The 12,910-nt window shown below is 41.6% G+C and overlaps 1 protein-coding gene across 2 annotated transcripts in view; it reads right to left on the reverse strand.

Moving 5' to 3' along the window:
- sacm1lb (SAC1 like phosphatidylinositide phosphatase b) overlaps positions 1–12,910 on the reverse strand; it is an 83,185-nt gene that overhangs the window by 16,668 nt on the left and 53,607 nt on the right. The window contains exons 5-14 of one of the 2 annotated variants that reach the window (XM_070550950.1): positions 11,711–11,860; positions 10,630–10,689; positions 10,011–10,044; positions 8,619–8,720; positions 7,478–7,563; positions 6,433–6,519; positions 6,281–6,349; positions 6,026–6,105; positions 5,802–5,900; positions 5,574–5,712 (exon numbers count right to left, since the gene is read on the reverse strand). In XM_070550950.1, the coding sequence (XP_070407051.1) occupies positions 5,574–5,712; positions 5,802–5,900; positions 6,026–6,105; positions 6,281–6,349; positions 6,433–6,519; positions 7,478–7,563; positions 8,619–8,720; positions 10,011–10,044; positions 10,630–10,689; positions 11,711–11,860 (906 nt within the window). The remainder of the gene's footprint in view (positions 1–5,573; positions 5,713–5,801; positions 5,901–6,025; positions 6,106–6,280; positions 6,350–6,432; positions 6,520–7,477; positions 7,564–8,618; positions 8,721–10,010; positions 10,045–10,629; positions 10,690–11,710; positions 11,861–12,910) is intronic. The other variant, XM_070550951.1, reaches the window with a different exon arrangement.

The following is a 12,910-nucleotide window of genomic DNA, read 5'->3' on the forward strand; positions in this document are numbered from 1 at the left end:
GTCACTTTGATTCCTTTGAACTGCAGCTGATTAAAGTCGGGCGTAAGGACCCGTTCTACTGTGCTGTGGTCTATCGTCCACCTGGTCCAAACAGTTCTTTCCTTCAGGAGTTTAGTGACTTTCTAACCTCCACCGTGAAGCTGTCCAGACTGGTGATTGTTGGTGACTTTAACATCCACGTTGATGATCCCTCTGATCACTTTGCCATGAATTTCTCCAGCCTTATGGACACCTTTGGCTTTACCCAGCATGTTTCTGGCCCCACACACACCAGGGGGCACACTCTAGACCTTGTTTTTACCCTGAGTCTAAATGCTGACAGTGTTTGTCCTGAGGATGTTTATATTTCAGATCACCATTGCATTTTCTTTAACTTGTCAGTTTCGGCGTCCCCACCTCCTGCTCGCCGTATGGTTAGTTCTCGTTTTCTTAATGAGAGCACAGCTAGCAATTGTTCTGCTGCTTTTGATCCACCCTGTTCTTCTGATAACGACCCAGATTCCTTAACTTCTCAGTTTAACGAACACTGCCTCTCCATTCTGGACAACATCTGTCCTGTCAGAACCAGATCAGTTCCTGCAGTGAACCCTACTCCCTGGTTTAATGACAGCCTTCACAGCCTGAAGCGCCAATGCAGAACAGTTGAGCGTTTGTGGAAGAAAACCCATCTCCACGTCCATCTGCTGTACCTAAAGGATCTTCTGACATCCTTTAACTCTGCAGTCGGAGATGCAAGGGTTTCCTATTTCTCCAACCTGGTGTTCCAGAGCAAAGGGAACCCCAAGGTGCTGTTTAACACCATCAGCAGCATCGTCTCTCCTGCCACTCCTACAGCCTCCATCCACTCTGTTACAGACTGTGAGAACTTTCTGTCTTTCTTTGTGGACAAAGTCAATAAGGTTAGATCTAGGGCTGTCGCGGTAACCGCAAAAATGAAATATCGCAATATGAAGAAGCCCACCGCGCTGCATCATGGGCCACCGCGATTACTGAACTTGGTTCAACTCAATGATGCATGTTGAGAAGGATGGCTGCACTGGTATCAAAACGAAACGTTACTTCGCTCCTTTGGGAGCACTTTGGTTTTCAGTACGTCAGCTGCTGCGCAGTCAGAGTCCTTGGCCGAGACAGAGCTGCCACCAGCGGCAAAAATAAATAAATAAACAAACGCTCGGAGACCTGCTGAAGTCCCGGACAAGCACTGCTTCTGCAACCATCCCGAAGAGAGTTTGAGCCGAGCTGGAGCTCACTCGCTACCTGCAGGAGGAATGCTAAAGAAAACCCCCTGACATGGTGGAGCAACAACCGGGAGAGATTCCCTTTGCTTGCCAGTCGTATGCAAGTACGTGTGCGTTCGTGCAACGAGCGCACCATCCGAGAGGGTTTTCAGTGTTGCTGGAAATGTTGCCACCCCTCTCAGATCCTCTCTCAAACCGTATATGGTTAACATGCTGGTTTTCCTTGTAGGTAACAAGGACGCGACCGAGCTATAAATCACCGTCATTCGTGTGTGTGTGAAAGTGAAATGATAGTACGCCCGCCCCCCGGCGCGCGCGCGTCCGGTACATGTAATTTTTTATGCTTGATTTTAAACAACTAAACAAAATGGGGACTTGTTTCTTATTTGTTAGATGCTGCAGCCAAATTTGCATTTAAAAGTTTAACCTTCTCCTGAATTTTGGTGTTTTTAAGTTCAGTCGGACTCTGACTGTCGGAGAAACAAACGTTACTGCGATCTGTGTTGTTACTGCCCTTTGATCTGCATTCAGTAAAGTGTTATTAAAGAAGGCACGGCAATTTTTAACCTTTTTTAAATGTGTAAACATTATGTTTAGATAGTACTGCAATCAAAAAAGGGGCTGCAATAATATCGCACACCGCAATATTAAGCCACCCTGAATCACCGTAGGGGGAATTCCTCAACCGCGACAGCCCTAGTTAGATCTAGCATCTCTCCTTCAGCCTTATCGCTGCCTCTCCCGACTCCAACCAGGCCCATCATCCTAGATAGCTTTGTTCCTGTTTCTTTGCCTGAGTTAACCAAACTAGTTAACTCTATGAAGACCTCTGCATGCCCCCTCATCTTTGTTTAAAAGTGCTTTTCAGTCCATCAGTCCCAGCGTGCTCTCTATAATTAATGCTTCTCTGGTATCTGGTCAGGTCCCTGCTTACTTTAAAAATGCTGTAATCCACCCGCTTCTTAAAAAACCGAGTCTCGGCCCCTCTCTCCATAGCAGCTTCAGACCCATCTCTAAACTTCCGTTCATCTCCAAGATCTTGGAAAAGGTTGTGGCTAAACAACTCCCAGCTACTCTCGATGAACATAACATCTATGATAGCTTCCAGTCAGGTTTTCGTAGAGCTCATTCTACTGAAACAGCTCTTCTTAGGGTCTCTAATGACCTTCTGACTCACAGTGATGCAGGGGACTGTTCTGTTCTGGTCCTGCTGGACCTGACTGCAGCCTTTGACACTGTTGACGATCACCTGCTACTGGAGAGGCTGAGAGACTGGGTAGGCCTATCAGGAACTGCTCTGGAGTGGTTCTCCTCTTATCTTTCTGAGTGCTCCTTTTCTGTGGCCGTCTCCAAGTTTAGGTCCTCCACCACCTCTCTTACCCATGGTGTCCCACAAGGTTCTGTGCTGGGGCCTCTGCTCTTCCTCCTCTATCTGCTTCCTCTTCAGAACATCCTGAGCTCCTTCAAAGGAATCTCCTACCATCATTATGCAGATGACATCCAACTGTACATCTCCTTTAAGCCCTATGAGATGTCTAAGCTGCAGCTGTTACACACCTGCTTAGACTCTATCAAAACCTGGATGGCTGGGAGCTTTCTTCAGCTGAATGAAGATAAGACTGAGATCCTCATCTGTGCCCCAGACAAGCTGGTTCCCAAAGTCAGAGACTCTCTTGGTCAGCTTGCTTCTCACACCAAACCTTCCGTCAGGAATATTGGCGTGACCTTTGACCCAGCTCTCACCCTGGATTCTCATGTCAGTTCTCTTGTTCGCTCTTCCTTCTTCCATCTCAGGAACATTGCTGAGTCCCATTGTGTCCCGCTCAGAACTTGAGACAGTTATCCACACCTTCATCTCTTCATGCTTATACTGTAACTCTCTTTTCACGTGTCTGAGCAGAACCTCCCTGAACCGTCTACAGGTGGTTCAGAAGGCCTGTGCTTGGCTTCTGACCAAGTCCTCCAAACACACCCACATCACCCCGCTTCTCCTCCAGCTTCACTGGCTGCCAGTCAACTTCAGGGTTCATTTCAAGATACTGGTTCTGGTCTATAGGGCCTTACATGGACAAGCACCATCTTACATTGGTGATCTTCTTAGTCCCTACACCCCCAGCAGGTCCCTGAGATCCAGTGATCAAAGCCTAATGGTTGTGCAACGTACCAGGCTAAAGACCAAAGGTGACAGGTCATTTGCTGCAGTTGCCCCCAGACTCTGGAACTCTCTCCCCCTGAGCCTGAGATCAGTGGACTCAGTGAACTCCTTTAAAAAGCAGCTGAAGACTCGTTCATGCTGGCTTTTGTATGACCTTCTTCACCACTCTGTCTTTATTCTGCTCTCCCCACCTATTCCACCTTCCTCAGGATCCACTGATTTCCCTCTTTCTTGTTCACTTTCTCTCTTTCTTAACATTTTTTAATCACAATTGTCTATTTTTGCTCATTTAAAATATATTTTTAAACATTTTCTAAATGCTTTTTTATATTTTTACATTTTTTGTTTTTGTGAAGCGCCTCGTGATTTTTTTTATCTTGAGAGGCGCTATAGAATGATACTTTCTTCTTCTTCTTCTGCATACCTTGGTTGTAATGAGTGGTTATTTGATTTACTGCTGCCTTTTTATCAGCTCAAACTAGTCTGTCCATTCTCCTCTGAACCTCTAGCATCAACAAGGCATTTTCGACCACAGAACTGCCACTAACTGGATGTTTTCCTTTTTTGGACCATTCTCTGTAAACCATAAAGATGGTTGTGTGTGACAATCCCAGAAGATCAGCAGTTTCTGAATAACTCAGACCAGCTCATCTGGCACCAACAACCATGCCACATTCAAAGTCAATTAAATTGCCTTTCTTCCCCATTCTGAAGCTCAGTTTTAACTGCAGCGGATCTTCTTGACCATGTCAACATGGCTAAATGCATTGAGTTGCCACCATGTGATTGGCTGATTAGAAATTTGTGTTAACGAGCAGTTGGACAGGTGTACTCAATAAAGTGGCCAGTGAGTGAATATAAACATAAAGGGAAAACAAAAATGTAAATAATATATTGTATAATTCTACTTGTTTTCTTTATCTTTCTATCTTTATTTTAAAGTAACAGTGTGTATTTTTCCTGGTGACAGGGGGCAGTAGATACCTAAATTGTTGCAAGCAAGCAGTATTTCTGTGCTGGAGTGAGACCTTACCAATGGATGCCCATTAGGGTCAAAAAGCCCAGGGGAGGGCAACCTTTAGCAAAATAAGCCCATCAGACTCCTTTTTTTCAACGGCAACGTGTGAAGAGCTAAATGTGTAAAACAACAACATTTATGAATGATGAAATTTTTGTAACTGTTTGCTGCAAATCAGTAAATTTATTTTGTCCTCACGGGCTTCCGTAGAAGGAAACATGGCATCTAATTTGGCATTGCCCAGAGACGTAGACCCGTTGCTATGTATTTTAGACCTCACTTTTATGGCTATATGTTATGAAGCCTCCTTTGTTTTTCAACAACTGGGCATCATTTAATTCATTTTCAACAACATTTTGATGGATGCTTCCAGAAATTGATGGTAAAAAATACACAGGGTCTCTTTAAGTCTATGTAATGACGCATAACCCACATAAACCATTTGGGCAAAGAAAAATGTTCCTGTAATATTCCTGACAAGTGTAAAGTCAGCATGCCTACCATTAAGGAGCCAGATGCTAAGGATTTTAGGGTAGTTGGGACCACATTAGAGGGTGCCAAGCTAGTTTAAAAGCTTCCTGCAGTAGAAATCTTGCAGTAAATGTGGTTCATTCTGAGATACTGATGGCTCTAAGCTGTGACGTTGTCATGGTTGGAGCCCCTCTTCAAAAGTGAGTTTACATGAGGGACATGGTCAAACACCTTCTCCAAATTCACAAAACACATGTAGATTAGTTGGGTGAATTCCCATGCACCCTCCAGGCTCCTGCTAAAGGTATAAAGCTGGTCCAGTGTTCCAAGGACCCAGGATAAAAACCACATTGTTCCTCCTGAATTCGAGATTTGACTATCCAGTGTACTCTCCTCTCCAGAACCCTTGAATAAACCTTAAAGCAGGGAGGCATAGGAAATTGATCCCCTTGTAATTGGAACAGGCTGCAGTGTCCCCTTTAGGGGACCACCACCTGGTCGCCAATCCGGCAGAACTGCCCATGTTCATGCAGAGCCGTGTCAACCAACACAACCCCACAACATACAGAGCCTTAAGAAACAAAATCATTTCAAAGTAACTTGCTCAGCTATATTATTTACTATCTAACCTTGCTGTCACTGATCTTACATTACAGCTTTGTTCACCATCAATGTGAGAGTGGTACATTACCTGCAGCTGTGACTGAAGTGAGCGTCGTGCCAGTAGACTTTGGATAACATTAGTCCGGTCTAGACAGTCCATGCAGTTGCTCCGAAATATTCCCTCTTGGCTCAATAGCACATTCCCATCAGGATCCACCAAGAAATATCTAATTCCACATGCCCATAGTTGGTTTGAAGAGTACGATGTATACGTCTACCTGATGAACTTACTGGCTCAAACTAAAGGTTTACTGACCCAAACTCATCTTGCATTTCTGTCACCATGTCCAGTAAGATTTGAAGGCGATGCCACCTCATCCGACTGCATTCCTTATGGAAGTCAAAAGCTATGTACCTGAAAAAAGAAATACTTTACCAACTCTTCTACAGCCTTAATTATATAACCAGAAACTGCAAAATGTAGCAAATGTGGAAGCAGCATCCAGTCAAGGCTAAGCGGTAGAATGATGGTTCTCTTACTTGATCATGCCATTTCCCAAGCTGGTGACCATCTTATCAAATATTACCTCCAGTGGCTTTTCTGAGCCTTTTTGGTTGATCTGTAAATTAAAGATGACATTATGTTACAACAGTGACATAATTTAGTCTAAATGTGTATAAAGTAGCATGCTGGAAATTGGTTTCTGGCCAGATTTTATAAGAACTATCAATTACAGATGTGCTCCAACTGGGACATTGCAGTGTACTGATCAGGTATATTAATCATTTTCTTACCAAATTCAATACGACTTGTCTCCCATAGAGAACAGCCTGTGAGTCAAAATGCCTCTGGAATCCATCTAACTGGAAAAGGATGTATATAAACTGAACAAGTACTCCACATAAAACAAACAAAATTAAACTGAATAAGAATGTAGAAAACTGACATGGTTGGCCATTTTGCTGATCTGTGGTTTTGGTTTGTACTTCAGATTGGGCCTTTGGGACCAGAAGACAGGGATGGAGCCTCTCGTCTAAAAGGAATGGAGAAAGTTCACATGTATACTTATGCTAACCTGTTCATTCCTCCATTATAAAACAGAGAACTGAGTTAAAATCTAAAAGCAGATTACAGTGAGTTCACATCCTGTTTCCTAATATTAGTCACACAAAAAAGCACTTCAAAGTTCTGTTTGTCATTGTGCATCAGGTGAAATGAACAGAAATGTGGACGATTAACACTTCTGTAGTTGATTTAAAAAAGTTGAACAAACAAAACAGAAACAAATAAGATCAGGGAAAAAATTGTGTCCTACCTGCAACAAATAAGTTTGGCAAATCTAATTTTAATATTTTGAAACAAGATACAGCCGTAATGATGGCATGAGAGAAAAGTCACTGTATTCTGAATTTTTATGTCAAAGCTAATATTAAGCTAGTGTTAGACTTTAAAGAGCAAGTCACCATCAAATTTTATTTATTCATTTATTTATTCGGGACAGTGCACATTAATAAACAATCACATGCTTTGTATCGACTGTAAATTGGCCAGATTATTGCACAATTGCTAATTTACATCTGTAGCCCCTCAAAACAAATCAACTTTTATTGCTGATGAAACTATATAAATGAGTGTCTAAACATGCTGTAGACACATGCAGTCAACAATTTGGCACTTTGGTGCATCTTCGTTAAAATTTAAATATTCTGCCTAAAACTGTCAGCGTTGCGTCTTTTTCAGGTAAAAACTACACTACATTTGAATTTAAATCTGCCATCGCTACTGGCTAAGAGGTACCCTATTCATTAGCTGGTACCATATGATGTCACAATGCCGCTGTGAGCCTGTGTGTGTATTTGTTAGAGGCTCCCCCCTCTCTGTATCCCAAGCAACACCTCCTTGGGGCGCATTTTTTCAAACAGGAAATGGGAGTGGCGTTAGTCTGATAGTGGGTGACTTGCTCTTTAACGATTCTTTATAGTTTGGCTTACCTGAACAAAGGAAGCCTTCAAGCCGCCGTACTGAACTATTTGTTCAGTTTCCACAAAATTAGCAGCATATCCTTCGGAATCAATGCCTGCAAATGGTCGGAAATGTTCAGGACGTTAAATTTCCCACTTTATAAAATTCCTAGACATTTACAATTTAGACGAGTGTATATTTTACTTATTACACTTACAAACAAAACACTCAGAAATGTGTTTTTAAGTTGTCTGAGTATTATTAGATAGTGTTGTTAATCTTTTTTCAGTGAGGAGCTACCAGATACTTCTACAGAACATGAAAATGTATCCTATTTCCAAGTTCTTTAAAGATATCCAACTAAAAAAAAGTTTATTTTGAGCCAAATGTTTCTTTCATGACCTCAGACACTTCTCACTAAATAAGGTTAATGTTTGAGTTTCTTTAATCACATTAATGCTTATTAGTTGTAAAAAATAAAACAGTTTTGTGAATAGCAGCAGTTTGATCTTGTTAGGGTTTTTTATATTTCATTTCTCTTAAATGTTCTTTTTAAGCAATCATATGTTAATCATATGTTATGATGTGAAGTAAGCCACAGGGCTTTCTCCTTTCCTCTTGGCTGCAGTATGCAGCCTGATAAGCATGGGGGTTGGGGAATACTCTGCCTGACTACAGGAAAGTTAGCAGGCTGAATGAGTCAGCGGTTTGTGGCTGCTAGCAGTCACCCCTGTAGCTTGAGACTTCCTTTTTAGAAGGTCCCGCCTTAGATAGAAGCAACAGTGTTATTGGTTAAGTCCCAAGTCCATCCATTGATGGATTGTTCTTTGTCCTTGTTTCTCTGTTTCAATAAAGCCAGCTGGAGAGAGAATGTGCCAGAGTTGATTAAAGAGGTTCTGAGCCAGTCTCTCTCTCCACTGTATCCAGCGTAAAAATAACTTTACTGACTTCTCTCCTGTGTGGTTCATTTCAGGATCTAAAAATACACAACAGAACCTACTGCCACCAAGATTTTGAAAACTTTTACTGTTTATGGTAAAAGTTCAAAACATAGTGACAACTTGTGGGTCATTAAAGTCTTGTGCAGCTCCACTCGTCACCAGGAGAACTGCCCCTTCCCTCCTAAAGGAACATAAAAGGCTCCTCCAGAGTAACAGAAGAAAAGTTTACCTCGAACATAATAGCGAGCACCTGCCCTGAAACAACTCCTCCTGGAAATGATGGTCCACTCAAACACCTTCCCGTTGACAGAGCTGGCCTCAATGGTTATGACTGGTCAACAGATGTGTTAAGAAACAACAGTACTACATGAAATAGTAACAATGATGCTATTTTTAAACAGTTTACTGCTTTTGCTTTCTTTGTGCTACAGTATAAGGACACTATTGATTTTAATATTACATGTAACCTGTACCAAGCTTTGTAACTTGTAACATGTTTTGTAACTTGAGTTTTGTAACTGTAGACTGAGGTTTGTGTTTTGAAAGTTGTAATTTGAAATTTTTTTCTGCAAGTTACAAAATAAAAGTTTCAAGTTATGTACTGAAGTTACATGATACAAAATGAGAATTACATGCTACAAAACTAAAGTTATGTGTTACAAAACATGTTTCACGTGCTACAAAACAAGTCACAGCTACAAAACATGGTACAAGTTAAATGTAATATTGTCTCAATCCTAGTTTCATACATACTTTTGGTAAAATATTTTATTTGCACTTTAATTCCAAAACATGTAAAAATCATACTTTAATAAAAATAATTGTCCTCTTTCTAACTTAACTCATTTTATATTTTGATACGACACTCTTGACTACTGAACTCCTCTTTGAGGCTGGATTGAAGGCACTAATGTTTTATTGTAGATTTTTTTTACAGATTAAAACCAAAATAGTAGTTTGTCCAAAATACAACACAGAATAATTTATGTGCAACTCACTTCAAGTCTGTTGCCAGGTGTCTGAGTTCACCAAAAAGGGGGCGGGCTGTTTGAAGAAGTAGGAAGTGATGTGGCATTGCTCTAATCTTATCTGATGGTGAAACCATAGACATCAATTTATATGTCTGTGGGTGAAACTCTTCCAAAGTGAACAGAGGCGTCGTATGAATAAACACCATTTCCTCTCTGCTCTTTCCACTTATTCCGCCTTTCCCGCGATCCACTGATTTCCCTCTTTCCTATTCATTTTCTCTCTCCCTTTCCTTACATTATTATTTTTTTAATCACAATTTTTAGTTTTCTCATTTTAAACATTCTTTTTTGCTTGTGAAGCACTTTGTGATTTTTATCTTGAGAGGCGCTATAAAAAAGGCTGTTTTCTTTCCCGCTGTCCTTCCGTCACTCTCTGAGTAACTGCAGATAATATATCCTTCTGTGTGTTTACATGTTGTTGCTGCCTGTTTTCTTACTGACATGCTAAAAGGTGAATAATCAGTGAAATACACAGAAATCAAACAAACTAAGATTTTCCAAGGGTTGTTTCATTTAAGCTTAAACCTTTGGTTTATATTAGAACATAATGGTGGCTTTTCTTACAGCTCATGGGACCGCTGAAAGGATACAGCCATGGATGACAGGAAACACAAACTGGTGTAACTGTAAATAATGAGACATTGTTATTGAGCATTTGACAGAATCTTAGCTGGCCTCAGGTCCCGATGGTAACGTTAGAAAACTAAACATTTTGTTTGTGATGTTTTAGAAAAATATTTAAATCACTGACTTTAATAACTGATAACTCCAGCTCACTTTAAAAACCTATACCTGACCTATAAATGACCTTTGCTACATATTTGGCGTCATTCTGATTCTATGGGTCAAACAATTGATATCTTTGTCCCATAGGGAGTTAGTTATAAATGGTAAAATAGTGCCTTCTAGGGTCCAACAACCCCCCAAAGTACTTTACAACACACCAGTCATTCACACACACACATTAACATTTATTATAACTGTTGGTCAGGAAAAAAAGGAACACACAAACAGTTGAATGAATCAGTGACTTGTCAGTGACCGTTGATTCAGGCATGAATACCAACCCGCTGGAACTGAGGGAACCTTTCTGAGGTGAAACAACTTTAATTACAGAGAATGAGAGTCCTGATGTTTTGAATTAATAATCTCTGTAAAGTAAAAAAATATGGCACAAAGACAAATGCATGTCTAAAATGTTTTCCTCACCTCTGGTTGTGTGATAAAATCTCTTAACAGATGGCCGTTCCAAACAAAACGTGGATCTGCCTGGAGCAAGAAGAGCAGTACAGAGTCAGACTGGCCTAGAGGCAGGTCAGATTAGCACCAAGAACAGACACTTAAACAATTTCTGTGATCCTTACAGAATTAAAAACGTCCTGTGTTTATATAGCACCTTCTAGAGGCATACAACCCCCCAACCCCCTAAAGCACATTACAACACTACAGTTACAAAACAGGCTGCTACAGATCTATGTTTTTTTTTTGGTGTATTCTGGTTAACTGTAGCCTGAACAGGAGACAGACATCCACACACCCTCTCCTGACGATGTGTTTAGTCAGGATGATGTGGCTGCCATGGTGATGAACTGCTGCCATCATTTGCTTTACTTTGCCACAGGCTGCTCAACATATGAAGCAATGTTTGGCTCTGTGTTGTCCTTCTAGTGGCATGGTGGTTTGGTAAAAACAGAAAGTATTGCCAAGGTTTGCTTAAAGGAATAAAGGCTTCTATCAGCCGACTCCTCTGTGACGTTAAGCAGCACTGTGGATGCTTTCTGTTGCTGCTAATACTTCAGGACACATAACTGAAACTATGTTAAATTATTAGGTGGTCAGTGGCGGCGGCTGGGGTGCTCCTTGGGTAGTGCCCAGGTAGTGGTGGGGGTTGCCACCCTCCCTCTCAGGGCGCCCTGGATTGGTGTCTTGGCTGGCTGCTGCCGTGGATCTACTGCTGTCGAGGCAGATGCCTAGTGTTTACTGTGGTCTTTTAATGTGTGTGTGTGTGTGTGTGTGTGTGTGTGTGCGCGCGCGCCTGGGAATGGTTTGTGGATTGGGGGGGGTGAAACTGTCATAATTGTTTTAAGTGTGGGAAAGGGAGGGAATGTGGGTTATATGGGTCATTTTAATCTGTTAAGCACTTTGTGTTGCTTACTGTGCATGAAAAGTGCTATATAAATAAAGTTTGATTTGATTTGATTCACTTAATTGTCTGTTTAAATCGACTCAGCTGCAAGAGGTACCAACAAATTCTAACAGGGGTTGTTTACCTTGGGCTTGTGGTTCTTACCCTCTCTAGAAGGTTCAGGTCCTGAAACTCTGGGCTGGTGTTCGCTAGTCGCTGCAGAGTGTGAGTAAGGTCGTAACTAGTAGCAAAGTAGAAGGCGTCAGTGTGAAGCACGTTGTTGATCATGGAGAATAATGTCTTGTTGTCTTGCATCTGCAACAAACAATTCCACAGACATGTTGTTTTTCTACTTTATGTCTCAGAGCTTGCTGGGCTTCTTCTGACCTTAAAGATGTGGATGACTGAAAACATGTTTTTTAGGCCCGAGCAGCGAAAGCGCTGCGAAGGCCTCTTGTTTTTGCTCTGTTTATTAGGCCCGAGCAGCGAAAGCGCTGCGAAGGCCTCTTGTTTTTGCTCTGATTAGGCCCGAGCAGCGAAAGCGCTGCGAAGGCCTCTTGTTTTTGCTCTGATTATTATTATTTTTTGTTATTCCGTGCCCCCTTTGAACAGCTTTTTGGGGACCTTAACATACCCCAAAACTCACAATATTTTGCACACTTGTCAGGCCTGGTGAAAAATTTGATATTTTAAAGGTCCCAAAAAAATCGCAAAGAAAATGGCTGAACAGCGCCCCCTACAAAGTGAAAAAAAACCCTCTCCATAAAGCTTAGTTTATCGTACAGTTATGAAATTTGGTACACTTGTAGTACTCAACAGTCCGCACAGAAAAGTCTCTTGCAACCATGGTCAATATCAAACAGGAAGTCGGCCATTTTGGGTTGAAATGGCGATTTTTTGCCGTTTTTGCCGTTTTTAGGGTCCGTCTCTGATTGGATTGCTCGATCATTTTTCGCACGATCGTCTCAAAAATTGTGTAAAATTGCTCAGAAGGGATGGGCGAACAAAATGAGATAAGGATTCTGAGTTTTCGTATATGTTGAAGGGGCGGAGCCAGGCCTCAAAGTTTGACTACTCGCCAAAAAAATTTAAATTGCTATAACTTCATAATTGAATGGAATAGCGTTACCAAACTTTCTGTGGTCATTTGTCATCGACCCACAAAGTAAATTGAATGGTCGGTTGATGACATCACACAAGCCCCGCCCCCTCAGGACCAAAAAGGTCAAGTTTTACTGTGAAAGGTCCCAAATTGCCCCATTTCAATTAATCACCACAAATTTGGAGCTGGTAACTCAAGACAAGTGGGGGTTGCTTGGCGTCACTTTATGGGAGTTTTCGGCAGAGGGCGGGGCTGTGGCGGCG

The sequence above is a fragment of the Nothobranchius furzeri genome, chromosome 5 (genome assembly GCF_043380555.1).
Source record: "Nothobranchius furzeri strain GRZ-AD chromosome 5, NfurGRZ-RIMD1, whole genome shotgun sequence".
Taxonomy (NCBI): Eukaryota; Metazoa; Chordata; class Actinopteri; order Cyprinodontiformes; family Nothobranchiidae; genus Nothobranchius; species Nothobranchius furzeri.